Below are 18385 nucleotides of genomic sequence, written 5' to 3'. Positions count from 1 at the left end.
AAGGACACTGCCGGGCTTTTATTCTCATGAGAGCGTCCTGCGTGCTACACACGAGTTGTGGCAGCGTAAGTTGGAGTTGCTTATTATCTGGTGTATATAGGGAGCACGTTTGTCAGCAGTAAGTGCACTCCGGATTTTATTTCTAATCTTCAATAACGTTTCGTAGATATATCTCTCGAGTTATTTGCATATCCGGCATGGGGAAAAGGAACAGGAACAGACAGAAAAATCAAGACAGAAATGGAAAAGCTGGAGGAAGAAGCAGAGACGATGCTGTAAGTTTAATTGGTTCTCTTCATAATTACTGTTCTGGGCTTTTGTCATGGTTGAAGTAGTAAGTTTGGTCTTGTAATCCATAATAATTTTATGAACAATTACCGAAAATATTTTATTGCATTAAATAATCTGTCCAGTCCCTTGTTAGAAATGTTTTACTTGACTAAATAAAGAGTTGCAACTCGTCGTGTGGACTGATGGGAAGTTCTGGTTTTGTTTAGATTTGATCAATTGTCATTCATATCTTGCATTGTTACCACTACCTACGTGTGTATAAACCTGTATGTAGTGAAGGTAAAGCTTGTTTAAACTAGCACATTATGCGTTTACAGTGCTGTGTTGATGCATATTAATTTGTATATGCGAATTGTCGTTATAATGATTTTTTTAATTCCTCTATTAGCCAGTTCCTTTAGTTAATTACTGTATCTGTCTTATGCTGCCTCTGTTATCAGGGCTGGGGTGCTGGATACGCAGAAATCATTAAGGAAAACAAACTATTTGAGCAGTACTACCAAGAGCTTAAAATCGTTCCCGAGGGAGAATGGGAGCAGTTTATGGACGCCATGAGGGAGCCCTTGCCTGCTACAATAAGGATAACAGGATACAAAAGGTAAGAAATTATAATTTATAAAGTGTCTAGGCCTGTTTAAATAAATGCATTATGAAAACTATACAATGAAACTATGAATACATATACAAATGAAACTGTTGAAGGAGATTTCCATGGATAAAGACTGCACTACCTCACTGTTATTTCACAGTAATTTTGTATACATTGTCATGTGAAAGTGACTAAGTTACTAGACATTCACAGTCAAATAAAAGTTATATTAAAGGGTTCTAAAATCAGAGAACAGAAGGCTTTACATTAAATTAATCCCTTTTCTTTAAAGGTTCTGAGGATTGGTGTTAATTTTTCTAGCACTTTGTAGCAAGATGATCATAAGAAATATACTTACCTTCTTTCTCGAGCAATAACTGCAGCACTAATGTCAGGTGTTGCCTACAGTTGCTCTGAATTCTCAGACAAAGGAACTTTTTTATATGACATCTGAATTATATTTTCATAGTGCTGTGGTGATTTGAAATGGTCCTAGTAAACCACAGCAGATTTATTTATACAGATTTAAGTAATATGAAGTCCTTGCATTTTCCTAACACTTTGTAATGCAAGGGATCCAAAACCACTTTGCGTATAGGAGGGCACACTCTTCACCAACCACTGAAGTGCAGTTGCCCTGCTACACAGTAGTTCTTTTAGATAGGTGTGAAATTACTTCACAGATTAATTTAAGAGAAAATATTAAGGATGCTAGCTGAGAGAAGAAGTAGAATGATACTAGATTAAACACTGAAAAGTGCCGTGGGCTATACTCTGTTTAGTATTTCGTCCTTAGGATGACATCAGTTTGCTATGTTATGTTCTTTTGGATGTTCAGCTGTAAATTGTTGGATGACTAAAGCATCATAAAAACGTTTAAATGATCATAAAGAAATGAGATTGTTACTGGAATTTCATCAATGATTCTTGATCCAATGTCCTCAACTTATCAATTGATGAAGAACTGCAAATTTTCTCTTGCCAGTAGGAGTTGGTTGAAATGTTTTGTGATTTTGATTTTTTCTTATGGTTTTCTGTATGTTCCTCTTTATCTTTAATATGAAGAATGTTGAACAATTTCCTTTAATAACGCATCTGTGTTTTCAATTAGCCATGCCAATGAAATTCTCCACTGTTTGAAAGAGAAATATTTCAAGGAACTACAAGATCTTGAAGTAGATGGCCAAAAAATAGAAATGCCACAAGCACTGAGCTGGTAAGAGCATACCGTTTCTAAATGGATCTTGACCGAATTCAGAAAATCCTGTTTAATGTGATTTACTACTTTGTGAAGATTGCTTGAATGTTTCTCTTAGGTCTACCTTTTGTAACCTCAAGGTACCCAGATGACTTAGCATGGCATACAAACTTGAGCAGAAAGATTCTACGGAAGTCTCCTTTGTTGGAGAAGTTTCACCAGTTCCTGGTTAGTGAGACTGAATCTGTAAGTACTTTTTTTTTAACCTAATCCTTTTTTTATGAAAATATTTTTGATGAGGTGTTTTGAAACGTATCTGAACTTTATAACAAAATTGCAGCAGTCATAGCTGTAAAAATGGTAATGAAACAGTTAAGGTTCAAGTTAAAAGTTAAAAAAGGAATAAACTTATTATTGTTGACAGTAAAAGCAATTAGACCTTAGACCAATGCAGTTTTTGTGACACTTTGAAATGAACAGAGGTGATTTCACACTAATTTTTTAAAGCAAATATAAAAATTTATAGTATTGTTAGCAGAGTTTGTTCACTGGACCTGAATTTTAACTATTGCTATGTTTTTTTTTTGTAAGGGTAATATTAGTCGTCAAGAAGCTGTCAGTATGATTCCTCCTTTGCTCCTAAAAATTGAGCCGCACCATAAGGTAAAAAGATGCATATTTTTTTTATTTAAAATGTCCTTCTTTTTTTCCATCTTTAGATTTTAAGTATGTCTATTGCTGCAAGATTCAACAGGTTGAACACATCTGGAAATCAATTCTTTGATATTTAAGAAATGTAATCTTTTATTATTTTTTATTTGAAATTTATACTTTTTTAAAATATTTTGCAATGGTGTTCAAATCATAGCTAACATTTAATCACCAAATCTTTTTTTTTTTGTATTAAATGAGAACAGCTTTCATGATTTGGAATTATCCAGCACTTTATAGTAATATCATTTGATTAACATTATTGCTTATAGGTAAGGTATATAAGGATAATATAATTAAGTACATACAGAAAGATTGAACATTCATGTTATAAAGCATGACCATTTTTCATTTAAGGAAGATATATTTAATTCACGGAGGAAAGAGTTCTTGGTGATAATCACATGTTGGGAACTGGATACCTAGTAGGTTATGTGGAATAGGAATGCACAAGCAGGGCTCTGTATTTAAAGTGTGTTGGATTGTTCTGAGTGTGGACTGGTCGTTACTTGTGCTGCACAGTTTTGTGTGGATAAAGATTCAATTTTGGTGTTATAAGTATTAAGAATAATTGTGTTTTTTAAATCTGTCGTATGCTGCAATTTAAACTGGGCCTGTGAAGCTTTTCATGCTGATAGTGGAAACTATTGAAGTGTAGATGCCTGCCTTAAGGTGATTTTAGCATCTTAAAGGCGTTACAAACATTTGAAAATGAAAACTTTTGTACATAATAGGACAGGAGTGAAAACCTGTGTAAGAAACCTTTAAGAATATCTGTTTATTTCAGATTTTTTAATGTGCTTTTTTTAGAAAGAAAAACTTACAAAGCTCTGTAACCGCCTCAGGGAAATATATCCCTTACTAATACTTTAGTACAGTGGAAAATTCCTGACCCTGGGATCTCTGTCTTAATTGCAAGTTGTTTGATTTCATTTTGGTATCAACTTAAAAAAATATGAATGGGATTTGTATTTGGTATTTACTCGGTACCAATTTCTTAGTTTCATAAATGCTATTTATCAGGGATGTCAGGAATTGTATTTGATTGGACATTGATTGGTCCTTATTTATTCAGGATGGTATACTCTTCTCTAGTGATGAGGCTGCAGCTCAGTTTTTTTTGTTTGTTTAGATTCTGGACATGTGCGCTGCTCCTGGCTCTAAGACTGCTCAGTTGATTGAAATGCTGCATGCTGATATGGATGTTCCTTTTCCAGGTATATTTTATGCATGTGCCTTATGAACATTTTTCATATGTATTGGAAACTCTATATCTCCAATATTTATTTTCCAGAGAATATCAGAAAATGTAAAGGTCCACCAGCCTTTAAGATGACAATAAAAAAGTAATAGAAGTTTTTTTTGCTTAGTTTTACATGTCTTGGCATTTACCATAATTCTGGAATTGATTAATGAAAAGAAGTCAGAACATATTTGTTGGTGGAAAGGTTATGCTTAAACAATTAATTTGTTTAATGTTCAAGTGGGTAGCTGCGTCAGCATGCGTAGGCTGCAAAGGAACAAGTAATAGGTTTATTCCATGCTGAAAAAAAGAAGAAAGAGAACACAACGTTTCGGCTGTGGAGCCTTCTTCAGGTGAAGAAGGCTCCACGGCCGAAACGTTGTGTTCTCTTTCTTCTTTTTTTCAGCATGGAATAAACCTATTACTTATTCCTAATGGGTTTTATGTTTGGCTTTAGTATTCGAGTCTTTAACAAGTTTCCATGTCTTCTAGAGGGCTTTGTTATTGCCAATGATGTGGACAACAAGCGCTGCTACCTGCTGGTTCACCAGGCGAAGAGGTTAAACAGCCCTTGCATTATGGTTGTGAATCACGATGCCTCCAGTATTCCCCGACTCCAAATAGACTGTGATGGCAAAAAAGATATCCTGTTTTATGACAGGATCCTTTGTGATGTTCCTTGCAGGTATTTACATTTTTTTGGTCACTTCATTAATACTCCAGTTACTGAGAAACGTTTAACTGGATATGAAGTTCTCACTTTGATGTAATTGTTTCACAGAATTCCTTTAGGAGCAGATTTTTTGCTTGAATTAAATGGCAAACCAACAAATGGCAAGGATTATTTGTTAACAAGGATTTTCTTTCTCCCTTTTTGTCTTTTCTAAGTAATTGCTTGATGTAATTTGTCACGTGTTAAAACTTTTTGATAAATTTATCATCAGCTCATATATATATATACCTATTGAAACAGCTGGAAAATTGTATTTTTTTCTAAAATAGTCTTTATTATTTTATTATTTTATAGGATTTAATGATCTTTAGTTTTTCAAGTGATCAGCAGTTGAACTAGTTAAAGGGGAAATTCATCTCTAAGAAATGGAACTCTACTGATTCATATCAGAATTGTTCTAAGATTACCATAACTTTTTCAGACAATCTAGCTGCTAAAAAAATCACTATAACAAGACATGAAAAAATACTTAAATCACCATTATTTGATTGCAGCTCCATTATATTTTATTTTTTTAATTTGTATGTTTGGTATAATAATTTAATGGAGGAAATATGCTCAGTGAAAAAATAATTTTTAGACATCACATTTCTGCTGCTGCTTCTGTGAGCTACAGCTACAGAAAATGCTTCCATTAAAGGTTACAAATTACCAGACTGCTTGAAGTGGAAAACAAAATATATTTATTAACATTGAAGATGGCAGTCTATGTAATTTAAGTGACCTGTCTTTAGAACTTCCATGCTTTGTTTTCAACCGGTGCTTCAATACATACTCCTGTCTTGGCTGCCTCCACAGTGGTGATGGGACAATGAGAAAGAACATTGATGTGTGGAAGAAGTGGACAACCAACAACAGTCTTCATCTTCATGGGTAAGTGAGAAGAAAAGACTGCAATAAGGTTATCAAATGCGGTAACCTTAGCTAGATTAAAAAAGGAGAAGACTCTTTTTGCAAAGTTTTTGTGCATGAACTCTCATGCAGATGTATTCATGACCTGGATCTGGAATACTGAAATTCCTCCAGGGAAATAAAACAAGGTGCTTGTATTTGTGCCCCAGCATATTTTCAGTTTTAGTCTTTTCTGGTGATTTTTTTTTTAATAAATAGGTTGCAGCTGAGAATTGCAATCCGTGGGGTGGAGCAGCTGGCTGTTGGGGGCAGAATGGTCTATTCCACTTGCTCTCTGAACCCTGTGGAAGATGAAGCTGTTATTGCATCACTTCTGGAGAAATGTGAAGGTATAGCTTTGTCTTTATTTAATACTGCCAGCTTTTCCTCCTTGCACCTGCTGTGATCACATGCCTTCAGTTGTTTCTTGTGCTTTCAAAAAACGTAAATCTGAGGACCTGAACAAGTAAAGAAACTATTTTGGAGTACAGATTAAGCCAAGGGTTATGTTCTTGTAGCTCTGGGATTTCTGCTCAGGCTGTGAGAGACTGCGCCTCTGATCCAATCTGAATTTGCCAGTTGCCTTTCCCAGCTGTCTTCAGTTCATGGTGATTGTCCTCTGCTCCTACATGAGGAGAAAGAGGAAGAGCAGACAATCCCCCCCCCCCCCCCAATTGAGCCATTTGTCTTTTGTGATACTTATAAGCACTGCAGAGATCTGATGTTTAGGAAGTTGTAGGAATTGAAAGAGCCCTGGCATACTAATTCCATCTCATTCCATTTTAGCCAGTTTGGTGCTGCTGTACAATGGGGAGCTGTCTGTTGTTGCTGTCTGCCTCACATTTTAGGAAATGCTTGTCTGGGGTCGTTTGTGTAATAGACTAGATTCCAGTGTGTGACCTCAGGAAAAAAATAGGAATTTTGCATTTCTTATAACCCGTACATTCATATTATTATGATTGTACACCCAGGTAATGTGTTTAGATTTAATTTTATGTTACTTGCATAAACTTTTATTCTGAGGCATTGTACCCTGAAAGTTTAATTAAAGATTTGGTTGTCTTAGTCTTTTTAATAACTAAAAATGTTAAACTAGATGTTTTAATGATGTTTGCATCCTTCAAACCAGGTAAAGGGATGAAAGGTTTTGGAAAAATGAGCCAGTCTTTGTTAATAATATAGAGTCCAATGAATGATTAATTTATATTTTTGTGTGCTAAATTTTCATAAAGTACTTTAAAAGCCTTTATCCAGTTTTATCAGATGAGTGACCAAATTGCGCACTATCTATGCCAGACTGAATTCCTGTGGTAACAAGTCTTTGTAAACCAATGATCTCTTCGTACATGAGTACTACGAGCTGCACTTTTTGGCACACTGTGATTTTTGTCTGTTGATCATGAAGAATAACTGTTGTTTCAGGTGCCTTAGAACTTATTGATGCCTCCAATGATTTGCCAGGGCTGAAGTGGATGCCAGGCATAACATCCTGGAAGGTATTAATTATTTCTGTCCTCTTCTCTTACTTTGATTTTTCTTTCTACTCTGGGTCTTCTGTCATTCACTTGTTCTTTCTCCTTTTTTGACAGAAAGCAGGCAGACTAGCATATAACGAAGTTGGTTCTCAAAGGCTTTCCAAATGTTTATATAGCAATTTCTTTAACGTGAATTTTAATTGTTTATTTTTTTGCAGCTAATGACCAAGGGAGGTGAGTGGTATACTGATTGGTCTGAAGTACCTGAAAGCCGCCACACACAGATTCGACCAACAATGTTTCCTCCTAAAGATTTGGAGAAATTGAAGGAAATGAAATTAGAGAGATGGTAAGTATGGTTGATACTTGTTCCAGTTTAAATCTGGAAGTTATTTATAGATATTTTAAGACTTAATAGAATTTTCTTAACATTTTTAGTTTTTCTTTCAGTCATTCTCAAAAACATGTAGCAGTTGCCATATAGATAAGATCACTTTATTGGCCATATGCAATTTCTTGTATTAGGAATTTTTCTTTGCATCCCTCAACCTGCTCTTCCTGAGACACACAGACAGGGAGAAAAGCTTGGGGTCAGATCACAGGATCAGCCATTTATATGGCACCCCTGGAGCAATTGGGGTTAAGGGCCTTGCTCAGGGGCCCAGTGGAGTAGGATTTCTCTGCCGGTCATGAGATATGAACTGACAACCTTCCAGCCACAGGCGCGCATCCTTAACCACAGAGCCATCGCACTGCCCCAATACTACATGCATACTTAATGTGTAATTTCTGAGTATAATTTGTACTCAGAAATTTTACCATAAGTTTCAGATTGTTTGGTCTTTTTTGCATGTCTAAGATTAAAGTCTAACAACTTAAAAATGTCAAGATTTATTTAATAAATTTGAGATTTATTTAACCACAAGGGGGCAGATTTGTAATGTCCTCCTTAGTATGTTAGTTATGCTCAGAAGAACGAGAGATTGTCATTTGCCTGTTTTATTTTGAAAGATTATAATATCTTGCTGTTATTCTTTACAGTATGCGGATATTGCCTCATCACCAGAATACGGGAGGATTCTTTGTTGCTGTGCTCATGAAGAAAGCCCCTATGCCTTGGAATCGTCGGTATCCAAAGGTAGAGTGTAAAAGCCCTCAAGATGATTTAACAAGAATAAGAAACAAAGTGTATATGTATGTCAAAAAATAATGTATAAAGCGGATTAATCCAAAATATCACTTTTCTAAAAGTGTTATAAATAATGCTTTAATATTTTAAGAAATTTAAAAATGTTTGTGGAATATTTTTGTTAGGATGAAATGATCCAAACCTCTGGCTACCAGGTGTGTCTTCAGGCATTGTCTGCACATTTTACTTGTTTTTATTGTAAGACAAATTGACACCTTGATTAATCAAACCACAGGAAGCGAAAGGTAGCCCGCTGTTAGGTGCTCTACTTGCAGCTGAATGTTTATGATGGTGCACTGTCGGTTATCCATGATTATTCCTTATTTTGTGGGGTATTCAGGATGAAGGTAGATGTGCTGAGACTAGGACAAATCCTTATCAAATCCAAGCAACAACTTTAGACTTAAAACGTTTTTATTATTGAAATTATATATATATAAATTAAATGTTTTTAATAAAGGGTTTATGGAACACCTTAATTTTGTTTTTATTGGCATCATGAATGCCCTAGAAATGTAGTCTGATTTCTCAGGGTTTCAGTCAGTTTTTTACGTATTGGTATTATCATTAGCAGTGATGGCAGTATTAGTGCCCCTTTTGTAAGCAAAAAAAAAAAGTATTCCAGATTGGGTTTTCAGACATCATACAGACCTGCATATGTTACTTGGGTCCTCTTCCAACTGTTCTTTCATTGTCATGTTCATAAATTTCCTGTCAACTCGTATCCCATCCAATATTGGATTTTTGTCAGTCAGAACTTACATATATTAAAATACATTTTGTACTGTAGATTTTACCTATTTACTGTGATGTTGATGTAACTTCATTTCTTTAAAGTGAATCCAACTTAAAGTTTAAAAACAAAAAGGTCTGAATTTTTTTTTTTAAGACTGTAACGATATAGTAGACCTACTCTACTAGACAACAGTATAGAGTAATGATTAGGAATGTAGATATTGATCTCTGGACACAATAGTGAGTCAAAGGTTAGTTCAAATCCTGTGTGGGAATTTGCCCTTGAACAAGTTATTTTGAGCAGATTATTTCAGTACAAGGCCCAGCTCTATCGATGGGTTCATATGTGAAAACACTATGATTAAATGCCTCAGCCAAATTAATCATGCTTTGTGTTAAAAATAAAAATTTAAACAGTTTGCATTCTTCAAATTAGCACATCATATTTAAATATTTAAAAAATAGATCTTGACGGATTGAATATAATTAGAGATTGATTTATTTAACATTGTTGCATTGTAGTTTCCCATTTTTGTGTTGCACATTTCTGAAAACAATTTCAAATGTTGAATCATTAACCATATTTTCATCAGGCCTTGTTGCTCTCTGCTCAGTGTCTTTGTTTTGCATATCTGCTCTAGCTCCGTAATAAAGGGGCAGAAGCAGTAGCTGCATCTGAGGAGACCCCTGCTGAAACTGCTGATGAGGGAGGAGATGCTACTGCAGAGGACAAGCTGAAAGACCTTGAGGACTCCCAGGAGAGCTCTGTCAAAAAAGATGGCGTATGTGGGTGAGGAGACTTCATCACTGCTTGGTTCTTGCTTTGAAAACACAAATTGGTATTGGAGTGGCTAGTGTGACAAAAGGTTAAGAATGTATGGCCACTTCAAAGTACTGCCTACTCCCCAGCAGTCTCCAGCTGTAGGCCATTACTGGCAAGGAGGAATGAGACAGTAGCAGGTCCACAATATCCTTCAGAAGCCTGTTGTACAGTCATGTTAAAAAGAAAGTACACCCCTCTTAATTTTATGGTTTTATATATCAGGACATAACAAAAAAATCATCTGGTCCTTATCAGGTCCTAAAATTAGGTCAATCTAACCTTAGATGACAAGCAACACTTAACAGATTCCAGTATGTCATCATTTAATGAACAATAAGCCAACCTGCAGAAGTCATGTGTGATAAGTACACCCCATGATTCAGTAGCTTGTAGAACCACCTTTAGCAGCAATAACTTGAAGTTATCATTTTCTCTATGAGTTTATCAGTCTGGATTGGAGGAATTTTGGCCCACTCTTCTTTACAACTGCTTCAGTTCATTGCTGTTTGAGGGCATTCGTTTATGCACAGCTCTCTTAAGTTCCTGCCATGGCATCTCAGTGGGGTTAAGGTCTGGACTTTGACTTGGCCATTTCAACACCTTGGTTCTTTTCTTTTTCAGCCATTCAGTTGTTGATTTGCTGGTGTGCTTGGGATCATTGTCCTGTTGCATGTCCCAGTTTCGGCTGAGCTTTAGCTGTCGGCCTCACATTTGTCTCTAGAATACTTTGGTATAAAGAGGAGTTCATGGTCGACTCGGTGACGTCAAGGTGCCCAGGTCCTGTGGCTGCAAAACAAGCCCAAACCATCACCCCCTCTACCACCGTGCTTGACGGTTGGTATGAGGTGTTTGTGGTGATGTGTTGTTTGGTTTTCGCCAAACATGGTGTTGTGCAGAATGTCCAAACATCTTCACTTTGGTCTCGTCTGTCCAAAGGACATTTTTCCAGAAATCTTGTGGTTTGTTCAGATGCAACTTTACAAACCTAAGCTGTGCTGCCATTTTCTTTTTGGAGAGAAGTGGATTTCTCCTGGCTACCTTTCCATGAAAGCCATACTTGTTCAGTCTTTTTCTGATCTTACTGTCATGATCTTTAACATTTAACATTTTAACCGAGGCCTGTAGATCCCTAGATGTAGCTCTTGGGTTCTTTGTGATTTCTCTGAGCATTATACGGTCTGACCTTGGGGTGAATTTGCTGGGACGCCCACTTCTGGGAAGATTGGCAACTGTCTTGAATGTTCTCCATTTGTAAATAATCCTTCTCATTTGAAACGATGGATTTCAAAATGTTTGGAAATGGCCTTATAACCCTTCCCAGATGAGCAGCAACAATTGCTTCTCTGAGTTCATTAGTGATGTATTTTCTCCTTGGCACGGTGTTAACACACACCTGAATGCTCCAGACCACCAAACTGCCAGAAGTTCTGTTTTTATAGAGGTGGTCACACTTCCTGATGATCGACTAATCAAATGCATTTAGTTAGCAGTACCTGGCTGCTAATTACCTTCTTAATTCCTATGGAAGCAGTAAGGATGTTCTTAATTTTTCCCACATGGTTTCTGCATTTTGGCTTACTTTTTGTTGAATAAATAATGACATAGTGATATCTGTTATCTGAGGCTAGATTTGTCTAATTATAGAAGTTAGTGAGGACCCGGCGATTATTCATACCCTGATATGTAAAACCATTGAATTGAAAGAGGGTGTACTTTCTTTTTTACATAACTGTGTATACAGTCATAAATGTTTGAACACACTTTCTGAATTGTGTAACCCTGCTATTATGTTTTATGTGAAGAAGTTGGTTCTTATTCCAGTGCAGTTTGTATTTTGTTTCAATCATGCTTTGAAATGTATTTGGATATTCAAATGAACTTTATCTTGCATGTATCTTTACACAACATATCATGTTTCTGTTTATGGGAAATGACAACTGACAGAAATAAGAAATGCATATTGCTCTGATATTGTGCTACCCCATCTTGGTAAGCTGTGTTACTCGGAACACACTTCACATTCAAACAAAACAGCCCAGCACACCCCCTTCCCTAAAATGTACTTAATTATTCTAAATGTGGTCTTAAAATTTTAACATAATATCCCTTACTTTAAATTCTACGCCTTTTAATTATATATCCTTACATTTCGATTGCCTTTTTATTGCTTTCCCACATTATACTTGACATCGATGGAACACGTACAACGGAACATATTATGGAAAGAAATAGTTCTTATAGTTGTACAAGGTTACAAGGAAGTAATGTACTGTATTTCTTCCTTTAAATAATCAAACCTTTCCTGTAAAAGCCAGGGGGTATTTTCTGGTGTGAAACAATGATCTTACATCCATGAGGTCAGAGTTGGTTAATCAAATTTGCGTCTAAGTTTTATGACAAGATGGGCTCTTTGCAACCGATGGTATCAGGCACACAGATGCTTGAGGCAAAATGCTGCCTGTTTATTGGTGTTGATTGTTTTGATCTGTTGTCTCAGCCCTAAATCCAGCTTCATATATTCAGTACATCGATCAATAAACAAGGAGGTTGTCAGCAGTTCATGCTTTCCAGGTTTTGGATAATTGTTTTTGTTGCTTGATTTTTGAGTATGTACAATATTTTTTTTAAATGTCTTGATTCAAGCTGCTATACTTCTTTAAGATTACTGTGTGCAGTTGCATACTATTTATAATGTATCACCTCGGTAAAAAAGAAGTGTACACTTTATCCGAATACAAAATATTGTATATATTACTTAAATATCAGATTGGGCTGAAGCTATTTCTTGTGTAATAGATATAGTATTTGAAGGTTGAATTTGTTAGTTGCTCAGGTTATTATAAAATCTGGTGAAATATTATAGAGACTTTTTTCTCCTTATTTAAATGAATACCCTGTGTATGTGTTTCCAATCCATTCATTTCTGTGACAAACTGGTTTGTTACTTCTTAAAGTCTCACACCAAGGAATGTGTCATATCTAATACTTCAAATAGGTAAATGGCTTGTCAAAATTGTAATTTGTCTATAAGCTTTCACAATTAGAAAGTATTCCCTTGTCCAAAGTGGCAAAGAATTTGTGCACCTTTTTAAAAAGCATGTTTAAAAATACTTGATTCTGATCGATGGGAGTTAAATGTCATTGTTTACTCTCACATACCATACTAAATAGTCTGATATTTTAGGTTCTAGGTTTCAGTTCAGATTTTAGAAATTAAACCCTGTTATGTTGGCTGTTTCACTGCATTGCAGTCTGAGACTTCCCAGTTCAGATGAAACACTTTCTATTTCCAGCCCTCCACCATCAAAGAAGATGAAGCTGTTTGGCTTCAAAGAAGATCCTTTTGTTTTTATTACTGAGGATGATCCAGTGTTCCCTCCAATCCAGTAAGTACTGCTCAGATTTATCTATAAAAACTCTTATCCCATGAAGTCAGAAATAAGGTGTCTTAGAAAATAGAGATATAACGTATAAATGGCATTTTAGGCACAGATATATCACACATGACAATGTAATGTTTGCAAAATTCCAGTTAATTCCTCGAACAGGCAGTGGATAATCTGCCGACAGGGGAAATAAGGAAAGTGTTCTTACCCTTTTCAGTGGGATACTTGGCACAACATCTTTGGGAGGTTGTTGACAAAATGAATTGCTACTTGTTGAATGAGCAAGATGAGAAGAAAGGTCTACTCTCCTCTAGTCTGTACCCTTCCTCACCTTCTTTTATGTTAAAAGAACAGAATGTTTCCTTACAGGAAATTTTACAACCTTTCCTGCACCTTTCCAAAGCTGAATTTACTGACAAGGACTCATGAAGGGAAAAAGAGAAATCTGTATATGGTCTCCAAAGAACTTCGAAATGTCCTGCTAAACAACAGTGAACGCATGAAGGTGAGAGTACCCCTCATTTTGTCAACTGTTTTAATTTTCCTTTTACAAATGGAAAATACACAATTCTTTTTATATGGCCATTACATCATAATTCATGGTTAATTCATGCAATTCATGGTTTTGACCTCTCATGTCAGTGCCTGGCGGGTGAATACGAGTTGCAGGAGTTACCTTTTCAATGAAAGGCAGAGATGACCCTGGTCAACCAGTGCCCCATCCTATCATGGTTATTCCCTGCAAGCTGTACATTTATCCCTGGGAAATCTTGGTCGCAGGCTAAGACTCAAATAGGCAATGTCTGGGTCTTAATGATCAGTGTACACGCTGAACAAGAGCCTTTACTGTTCAAGACTCTTGTCCATTGTCAGTCATTTTTCTAAACCTTTCCCTGTCCGATAGTCTGCATGCACATGGAAATATTGCCTTTGTCGTTTTTATTGTGCTTTCGTAAAGATGAAAAACTTAGTTATTCCATGTGTTCCATTATTAAAGTTTACTCCTTTCTCTTAAAAACCTCTGCTTGTGCCAATAGTTTTTTTTTTTGGTGTAAGCCACTGCTTGAAACTAACCTTTTTTTGTTGAACTTTTTCATTAGGATCTGAAACTGGTTGAAATTAATTCTTATCTATTTTTAAAGATTAAGATGTTTTTACTTATATAATTGAAAGAATGTGGGATTTTGATCTGGCATGTGACTTCATGTAAAACATAAATCGAAATGAGTTGTTGCAAACTTGCTCTTGACTTCCTGAGCTTTGGAGTACTGTGCATTTTCTTGTTTGAGTGTTAATTGTATCTTTTTGCAGGTTATTAACACTGGAGTAAAGGTTTTGTCCCGGAATAATGATGGAGAAGAGTTTGGTTGTGCCTTCAGGCTAGCCCAGGAGGTAGTATTCATGTGCATTTATTGAATTAGGCGTTTTGAATTTATAGATAACAGGCATAATAAGAGCATTACAATGTAATATTCATACTTCTTTACAGAATTATTTTTAATTTGATGATATCCTACGAAGTTTATCAAATTATTGCCACTATGAGAAATGCACAACTTTTATGCTACTAATATTGCATAACATTAAAGAATCATTCTTGGCTACTGAATTAAAATGAAAGTATACTCACGCAAATTACATTCACAACTTAGTTTCTTAAAGTCAGGTTCCTTTTGAAGGATTGTATAATTTTGAATTTTTTCAAGCCTTTTTGTACATGCAGAGCTAAGAACTTTTGTTTTTTAACAGGGCATTTATACTCTTTTTCCATACATTAATGCCAGAATCATTAATGTTGGTGTGGAAGATATCAAGGTGCTGCTAACACAAGAGAATCCCTTTCTTAGCAAATTGTGTGATGAGGCACATGCACAGGCAAAACAGATTGGTAAGTTGTTACAGTTATACTAATGTTCTACATAACATATACTTAATATTATCGGATTTTGCTACTCATCGCCACAAATGTACAATTTATAAAATTTTATTAATTTTTTTTTCCCCCAAACATTGAAGCATTTACATCTTAGACCTTAGGAGTTAAAGCATTACAGCATTACAAAATATTTTAAAATGAAGGTCTATTTATTTGAGCTTTGGTGACAATTATAGATCAAATAAAGTTTCTTTTTTTCAGCAATGGGCAGCATCGTTCTGAGATATACACCTGATCCTGAGTAAGTAGTAGTCAGTTCATAAAAAATAAGTTGGTTTAGATCACTCGGTGTTATTCTCATGGATAAGGCAGGTAATAGAGCCAGTATTTGACAGAGATGACAAACATGTTGATCGTTTTGTTATGCTTTGTAGATGTGCTTCACTAAATACTGTGTAGTGTATTTCTGGCTACTTACATCTTCAGTTTGACTGTGGTTAAGGCAACTTGTATCTTCAGTTTGAAGATTGATCCCAGATTGCTTTCATGTTTGGCAATATTCTTCTGCCTGCCCAAAAATAAACTGTTTAACTATTTGTTAGGAAAGCAACCTACAAGTAAAGCATATTGTCATAGTTACATTGCCGTTCATGTAGCAATGGTGTTAAAAAAAAATCCATTCTGGTCTGAACCTCATCGTGTTAACTTAATTGTCAAAGATGGATAAACCCCTTAACTTTTTTCCCCAAGCTTTCTTGAGAAAAAAAGAGGACTTTTGTCAAAAAAACAGATTGTTTTTCTTCATCCTGTCAACATAAGTGACACGTGCAAGGCCGATAACTCATTCGCATATACAAGGAGCAAATGATTGTGTGCTGTAGTCCAGATGCCGGCTTGTATGTATTTATTATCTGGGGTAACAATTACCGGAGGTAAAAAAAAAAAACTTAACCTGTTTGTGAAAACTAATGGATGACAGATATGGCTTTAACTAGAAAATAAAAATAGAAAATGGAGACAGCCTCTACGCATGAGTTATGTAGATAATTATGAAAAAGTAACACTATATGAGTGTTTGGCGTAGGTGTACCAGTTTTGTGCTGTTTGTGTAGAAACGTGATTGATATTGCTTGTAAGGTATGACACTAAAAATGTTCATGGAGTTGTAAAAGAAGCCTCCAGGTCGATTGTCAATTTACAGTGTCTTGATTCATATGTTCGGCTTTGGAGTGCATATATAATTTCCTTTTTAATTTTTTTATAGGAAACCAGATTCCCCACAGTGCCCCATTGTGTTGTGTGGATGGAGGGGGAAGACCTCTATTCGAGCTTTTGTGCCAAAGAATGAGCGTTTTCACTACCTGAGAATGCTGGGCGTGGAAGTGTTTAGGGAGAGGAAGAGGGAAGACTCTGCGGCCCCTAAGGCTGAAAAAGGGGATAATGGCGAAGAGCTAAGTGGACAGCCCACTGTCCAGGATTCTGAAAAGATGGAGGCTGAAGGAGATGGAGAAGCAGAGTCAACTGTTGAGCCACTTGTATCAGATGGCAAGGAGGCTGACAAAATTGAAGGCACTGAAAAGGTGGTTGCTGCTGAACCACTCTAAGGAGGACAGGTTTAAGAGGTGTAGGGGTGCCCTTTAAACTGAACAAGCTCTAGAGGAGCAATGATAGAGCCTTTATTGAACCTTTTTAGACTCAGTTAGCTTGTGCCATCAGAGTGTAGTCAGAGCAGAGTCTAATGAGCAGAATTTTATTTGAAACAATTATTTTTTTAAATCTTTCTAATTTGGGATGAATATGTCCATACTAATTATTATTTCATGTGTTTTGTATAGCCTAAGCTTTGTATCCTCAGTCCAGACATTGTTTCTGGATTAAGGAGAACCATTTAGTCTGTTTTAATTTCATATTTAAAAGTTCTTTTTAAATGAATTAGGAAATATTTAATTTAGAAACTCACGTGACCAGTTTCTTAGTTCAAAACGAGTTAACTTTTCATACTTTTCATTTTTATTCTAAATAAAGGGACAGGTGGTCTTTCTTGTTACATTGGTTAAGTTTCCATAAATACATCTGGATGAAAAGTTTCATTTGCATAGCCTCATAATTTCATAAAGTAAACATGATGAATGAAGCACTGCAAGTTGCATGATATGTTGGCTATCCAAAAAAATGAGCAACATTTCTTTCAAATACAGAAATCATTTATCAAGTCTTTGTACTGTTGATTGAATAATTTTCTTGTGTGCTCAATATTGGCCAGAAATACAGTAGGTGTAATCGCTTAATTAATAAGAAATAAACAGGAGAAATACTTTTCCATATCTAAATCTAAAGGTAATTTACAAAAAATGTTTCAGGAAACACAAAATAGTTTTAAAGGGTACTTTAACCATTTAATGTGGAGTTCAAAGTTGTATTACATGTCTAGGGCTATGGAAAATAAGTAAGGAGTAAGTGTGACTGCTGTCTAACAGAAGCTCTTCACTACTCAGGAAAAACATTCTCCGATGTCGCTTTTGTAACACCTCATGAACTTGCAGTCCTGGGCAACTGAGCCTGTTAAGTAGAATCGTAAGAAAACTACTTTCAATTTTCAAATAAAAGAGAAAGCTTTTTTTGGTGTTGAATGTGTTGTCTTCTATCCTGAATTTCTTTCTCTCTCCAGTGAGAAAACCGCTAGTGAAAGCTGCATTTTTATTTCCAAAAGTATTTGAGTTGTCTAAGCAAGTATAGCCTCCCAGATTTTTTAGATAGAAATGGTACTCATCCAAAGATAAATCATAAGTTAACTTATCCATTTTGCTTAATCGTCTATATTCAAATATGCTTGTTTTATAAGTTTTCTTGTTGAATGAAATACCCATCTTTTTCGTACAGTTTTCTTCATGTGCTAGACAATAGTGCTTAAACAATTGTGCTCTCATGTACCTGCTGCTTTGCAACTCATACGTGATGTATCTTGGCTTTTCTGGCATAGATTTTTTAATAAAAAATATGTTCAAGACAAATCTTGAATTTCATAGACATGTGACAGTAAATTGTGAAGTGGATGGAGAACTCTCATTGATGGAAACCAGTGTCATAAAAGAGGTAGAAGTAGCATTAGGAGAGATGTACCCGAAGTCAATGTTCTATCAATGTATAGCTTTCAGGATACAGCAAGCGTATTTTTAAAAACATGTAAACATAAAAGCTTATATAATAATATTTAGTGCAACACAAGGTAATCACACAAGCAACAT

At 35.6% G+C, this 18385-nt stretch overlaps 1 protein-coding gene across 1 annotated transcript; it reads left to right on the top strand.

Annotated features, from left to right (window-relative positions):
- Window positions 1-23: 23 nt before the first annotated feature.
- On the top strand, window positions 24-17770 carry nsun2 (NOP2/Sun RNA methyltransferase 2). The gene is made up of 19 exons (XM_088601054.1): window positions 24-275; window positions 732-889; window positions 1992-2096; window positions 2219-2324; window positions 2670-2741; window positions 3922-4006; window positions 4525-4717; window positions 5564-5638; window positions 5876-6006; window positions 7079-7152; window positions 7350-7480; window positions 8173-8269; window positions 9697-9845; window positions 13172-13264; window positions 13634-13769; window positions 14576-14656; window positions 15014-15152; window positions 15402-15441; window positions 16405-17770. The coding sequence occupies exons 1-19, from the start codon at window positions 198-200 to the stop codon at window positions 16742-16744; spliced, it is 2283 nt and encodes a 760-aa protein (XP_088457180.1). The 5' UTR covers window positions 24-197; the 3' UTR covers window positions 16745-17770.
- Window positions 17771-18385: the final 615 nt, after the last annotated feature.

Source organism: Lepisosteus platostomus, chromosome 12 (genome assembly GCF_059453375.1).
Source record: "Lepisosteus platostomus isolate fLepPlt1 chromosome 12, fLepPlt1.hap1, whole genome shotgun sequence".
NCBI classification, from domain to species: domain Eukaryota; kingdom Metazoa; phylum Chordata; class Actinopteri; order Semionotiformes; family Lepisosteidae; genus Lepisosteus; species Lepisosteus platostomus.
This window is presented reverse-complemented; position numbering and strand designations above follow the sequence as displayed.

What these genes read in the sequence shown, in the direction of transcription:
- nsun2 (XM_088601054.1), top strand. Translation starts at nt 198, where the DNA reads ATGGGGAAAAGGAACAGGAACAGACAGAAAAATCAAGACAGAAATGGA. An exon ending in AGGATAACAGGATACAAAAG is followed by an intron (nt 890 to 1,991) that starts GTAAGAAATTAT and finishes GTTTTCAATTAG; the next exon opens with CCATGCCAATGAAATTCTCC. An exon ending in TGGTTAGTGAGACTGAATCT is followed by an intron (nt 2,325 to 2,669) that starts GTAAGTACTTTT and finishes TTTTTTTGTAAG; the next exon opens with GGTAATATTAGTCGTCAAGA.